Source organism: Limulus polyphemus, unplaced genomic scaffold (genome assembly GCF_000517525.1).
Source record: "Limulus polyphemus unplaced genomic scaffold, Limulus_polyphemus-2.1.2 Scaffold613, whole genome shotgun sequence".
Taxonomy (NCBI): domain Eukaryota; kingdom Metazoa; phylum Arthropoda; class Merostomata; order Xiphosura; family Limulidae; genus Limulus; species Limulus polyphemus.
The window spans coordinates 334,393-339,993 of record NW_013666223.1 but is presented as its reverse complement, the minus strand read 5'-3'; the positions used below and the strand labels follow the sequence as shown (position 1 = coordinate 339,993).

At 33.0% G+C, this 5,601-nt stretch overlaps 2 protein-coding genes across 3 annotated transcripts in view; one reads left to right on the top strand and one right to left on the bottom strand.

The window, feature by feature from the left end:
* LOC106459464 overlaps positions 1-5,601 on the top strand; it is a 79,438-nt gene that overhangs the window by 41,240 nt on the left and 32,597 nt on the right. The window lies entirely within an intron of this gene.
* Positions 1-5,601, bottom strand: part of LOC106459468 (protein TRI1-like) — a 33,909-nt gene that overhangs the window by 12,894 nt on the left and 15,414 nt on the right. For both annotated transcript variants that reach the window (XM_013919088.2, XM_022385961.1), the window contains 2 exons: positions 4,799-4,889; positions 410-593 (listed from right to left, as the gene is read on the bottom strand). In XM_013919088.2, the coding sequence (XP_013774542.1) occupies positions 410-593; positions 4,799-4,889 (275 nt within the window). The remainder of the gene's footprint in view (positions 1-409; positions 594-4,798; positions 4,890-5,601) is intronic.

The following is a 5,601-nucleotide window of genomic DNA, read 5'->3' as shown; positions in this document are numbered from 1 at the left end:
AGGATCTAGGTATTTCACTAGTTACACATAGATAATGACACAAAATACTGATATAAGTACTGTAATACATACATTCAGGTACAGACACATCATAGCTGGCATAGATTTTGAAAGGTTTTATCTAGGATCTGGTGATTTTAATAGTGTGACTTTTCTTTTAAACAAGTTTTTAATGTATGTTCTCTATTGAAAATGAAACTCTGTCTTACAATAAATTCATAGAAGCTGGTATGTAAAAACAAGGTATATGGTTTGTTACATGTTTATAAAGACTAATGCATATGATAAGTATTTCATACCCTTAAATCAGATGTTTGCAAGTGCTTATAAACTGCATAAAGATCTCCAAGAGAACAAAGCACAACATTCAAAACCATAAAACATATCTGAAACTGAAATCAAATCCTACTTCACTGTCTGATCCAGATTTTTCTTCAGAACTAGAATTTTTCGACTCAGAGGCTGAACCATCCTGTTTATTTTCTTCATCTGATTCGGCAGTCTCATGATTGCTCTCTTTGTCAGAATCTGCTGTTTCCTCCTGAGAACTGGCTGTGATCATTTCCATCAACATGTTGTCTATTTCTTTTTTCCTGTTTTATGCAACAAAAAGATTACAGTTGCTACTAGGCAGGCACCCAAACCTTTAGGAAACAACATGCATGCACAAGAAAAAAAGCTAGAGATAATCCTTACTTCCACTGGACTTTTAAGTGTCTCTCACTTTTTATTTGAATAACAAAGAAAAGACGTTATAAAAGCTTTTAGCAGATGTGAGGAATTCATATCATCCAATGGCCAGGACAACAAGTTGTAGAGTTATATTTGCCCATTGAACAATAATTTTTTTTACCATTGTTCATTCTATTGTCAGAAAAACATTCCAGTTATCTTTCTTGAGAGCCATGAAAGTTCCTGAAAATTCTATGATATGGAAGGCTCAGCACATATACACAAAAATTTTAAAATGTATACTTCTCAAACCAAACCTACAATACACATATCCCTTTAGTTCACAAACCTTCATTTAAAAAACAATAACAAACATATTTAAACGAATGCAACAATATTATTAAATAGCTTTTGTCTATTGCAAGACCCCAGTAAAGTTCGAATGTCAGTTCTAGGAAGAATATATATAAAATAATAAAAAATCACAAAAAGCTTGTTCAAAATTGGAAATACATTTTCTAAACATCTTCAAACCCACACACAAACAGTAAAGCAGTAAGACCAGAATGCTTCTCCTGTTATTTGTTTTGTGATTAAAATAAGTACATGTAATTATAAAATAAACTTAAATTGCAGATATAATATTTTATAGTATTTAACTTTTAAGGTTATAATGCTGTATTTAAAAACATAAAATAACTTTATGTTTAAAATGATGACTCACAAATGTTATAATTTTCCTATACTGAAAAAGTATTTCTGATAGGTACTTCCTTCCACTCATAAGATTATCTTTTCCCATTTTGTGCTGCCCTCTATACACAAACTTTTTTTTATAATGCATGCTACAAGCCTTCCGCACCCCCATGTTGGAATCCAAGATTCTAGCATGTCTCTCATGCAAATCATCATGCGTCATCTCTCCACCAATAGGAGACCACTAATATTGTGATGAAGGTGACTCCATCTATGCGCCACTACTGAACCATCACTTCGAAGTTTGGCAGAAAACATAAGCACCAGAAAATTGTAGGGAGGAGGGTGGGAAGTGCAAGTGGAGGGAAGTACCTACTGGAAATACATTTTCAGTATAGAAAAAATACAACTTCTTTTACAGAACTTTCCTCTTCTCACTAGATTAGCTAGAATCCCACATTGATAAGGAGGAGGGACCAGTGGGAGGGAAGAACAGACATACCGCCCAAAAGCATCCAAAGGATACTTCTGTGGATGAGAGAAACAGATCATATGATCTGAGGAGGGGCACCTCACCACTTCTGAAACAGGTATCTCCTTGCCATGAACAGCTAGGAACAAACATGATGGAAAAGGAAGGGAGCACATCCGAGCGGGAGAAGATAAGTCAGAAAAGTGATTCCAACTAGATAAATACAGAAAGTCAATCCCACAGAAGGGGGTAATGAAAGATGTGTCCCATGGTGTAGAATGGCTAGGGAGCGGTAGCTCGTACTCTGTAAGACAACTACATCCAAAATGTCCTCGCTGTGTACCAAAATCTGCACAAGGGTATGATGAAGATCATACCAGCTTCACCTAAAGCCTTGGGCGTTGGTAAGATGAACGGGAGATTCAGATAAAAGTGAACCCAACAATTGTTGGTCCAGATATGGACAGTCCACCCTATGATAAGTGAGGGCAGACTGATCAGAAGCCCATGGGAGATGAGGCATACTTATGCCATCATCTAACTGGGAGGCAAAATGCTCAGTGTGAACCCTATTATCAGGGGACGTGGAAAAAACTAAATAAGGTTAGGAGGCAGAATCGTGTAATATGGAAGGACGTGGGTCATAAGAAATAGGAGCAATAAACAAAACATCACAAACAGAATCGCCAGGTAGGGTTTGGGAAAGCACGGCAAACTCCGAGGGGGTGGGTGGGACAGCAGGAGACAAAGGTTGTCCCATATAATGCTCAATCTCCCTACAAATAAAGGCCAATAAATCCCCTGACAGGTTGCTTGCACCTGTGGCCTGATATATGGCTTTAGACAAATGAGATGTACCCAAAGTGGTAACGTTAACTTCAGAATTCATGCTTGATACCAAACAAACAAGGGAAAATATTTTGCGGCAAAACACGGGTAAATCAGATGCTTTAAAAAATAAAGTGGAAAAAATTTCTCTAAATAAAGTAAATTAAGTCAAACCACTTCGAGAATTAATGAACAAAAAGAAAGATGTCTGAACCTGAGCACTACCAAATGAGAACTGATGGTTCAGTAGTGGTACATAGAGGGAGTCACATGTGTCATGTGATAGTAGTGCTCTCCTATTGGTGGAGAGATGATGCATGTTGATTTGCATGAGACATATGTTGGAATCTTTTATTCCAATAGGGGGGTGTGGAAGGCTTGTGGCATGTGTTATAAAAAGTTTGTATATAGAGAGCAGCACAAAATGGGAAAAGCTAATCTTGTGAGAAGTAATCCGTATCGAAGTACACAAGTAATACACCTATAAATCTTTTATAATGTGGAGATACTACATATAGGCTACAGATAATATGTCCACTGTTTTTTTAGAACTCAGATATACACGTTGGTTATATAAACTTAACTGGTAAGTGGCTGGTTAATATAAACAAATTAAATGTCTGAAATGCAGCCAACATATTATCCAACGGCAGGAAATTGATTAGGATTTAGTTAGCGCTCTGGCACAAAACATTTTACCACTACATCACTGCATAAATAAAAGAGAATTGCCAAAAATTATAACATACTTCATGTATTATGTGGATTGGATTTTCTAGCATTTTGTCTCTAGGAAAAGTAAGTTTTTTTTTTCTTTCAAAAATTCAAAATCCTTGTTTCACCATTAAAAACATCATTAGCTCTTATTTTAATTCATATTTCAAAAATGGTTAGTAATAAAACTTAACTCTATCATGCATGGATGAGTGCATCCTACCCTGTTAACCTGTTAAAGAAAATAAACAACTGAAACACTAATGTTTGTGAGTATCCTTAATTTTTTCTGAGCATAATACAGCACTTGTAGGAGGAAAGTCGAAATAGTATTGAAAAAAAAATTGCTAATGTGAACATTGTATCTTAAATACAAGTGAAGTTTTATTGATTTCAGCCTATTTCCGTTTTTCAACCAGAGTTGTCATAGGGTAGTGTAACTGCCTATATTTCGGCTTTGAGAAGTCATAGGCTAGTGATCTAAACTTGTAATGAAAGCTCTTTTTCCGTTATTGTTAACTGTGTAAGTGAATGTGACTTCTAATTCTGTGGATATTCACAAAGAAAACAGAGCAAAGTGGTAAAAGCTTAGTTTGATGATATGTGCCTAGAAGAACAACTTCTGTTACAACTACAGTCCTGATTTATTTTTAAGGTTTACTTCATCATCTTCTATTTTATTTGAATTATCATGTAGCAGTATGATAGGAAACAAAATGTTTTTCATGGAACAAGATGAGGTAGGCTTTATTAAGTCATTCTGTATGTGACTGTATCAAGTTTTGACAACAAGGCAGCTGTATTGGGTGTGTTTACATTAGGCTTTATCAGTCTAACTAATTGTTTGAATGGGCAAAGAAATTACTGAAATGTAAAAAATATGTGTTTTGATTATTTGTATGTGTATACACACACAAACACACATATATATATATATAAATTGGATTTAAAAGTTATTACATATATTAATAAATGAAACCTTCTGATAAAAAAATTCTAACAAAGGTTGACTTGTATATAATTTTGGAATGATAACATTATTTTTACTGTATTCTAGTAATCTTAAAAACAATAAAACTGTGCAGTGTTTTTCAAATCAAAATGAAGAAAACAATTAACAATTTTACAAAATAAAACTCCAATGAGAAATTTTTACAAGAAAGTAGGAAAAGATAAAAATTATTAATTAAAATTACAATTAAGATAACCATTTTTAGCTGTTTCTTAACTGTCACATTAAAACATATAATACCACAGGTGCATCAAACTGATGCACCCAGGCATCTTAGAGCTAATTCTAATACACTTAATGCTAAAAAATTATGCTAAATTGAACCTGTGTGTATGTCTATATATGTCTCTATTTTTAAATACCATCATATTATAAAAATTAAGAAACAAAACATTGTTTTCCACCTGTCTGTCAAATCAGTTCCAAACTTTTCTTCTAGCTGCTTTCGGGCTTTTTTAGAAGACAATGTATTGAGATCTGCACCTTTAAGGATTCCTGAAAAACAAATCTTCCTTAAAAATTGTACTTTCGAGTAAAACTGAGATTTACAAGAAAACAAACAAAATGTTTTTGTTTGTTATTTTTTCATAAGCCATTGTGTTTTTTTGGTAATTAGTTATACTTGATGCCTCTTATGCTTAACTTTGTCTTATCTTTGATAATGATTGAGACTTATGTAGTTAATTAGCAATGGTATTACAAAATTAAAATTAACACTTTGGCTTATACTAATAATTAAAAGAGAGAAATCAAAATGAGTTAAATAAATCATTACAATAAGTGAGAACTTACAATTTCAGGAGAAAAAAAAGCCAATTATCAGTCAATACTCATAAACACCATTGCTGCTCATTCTCAGCTCTACTCACAGTAGTCCTAACAGATGCAAGTTTCAGTCTATTCAACATTTCTATTGAAAATTTTGTGACTCTTTAATAGTAAAAGTATCAATTTAGAAATACATGTTTAGATAAGTTATATAATATTGAATGAATCAACATCCTCAAATGCTCATTGTATATACATTTTTATGTAATTTCAAACTGCACAAAAATGCCTTTAACCCTACACTCAGTATTTTATATATATATATATATATATATATATATACACACATAGAATAACAATAAAAACTAACGTACTAATTAATTGTACTAATTAATTTAATTAGTTAGTTAAGGTAGTACTTAAATTTAGTTAGTTACTT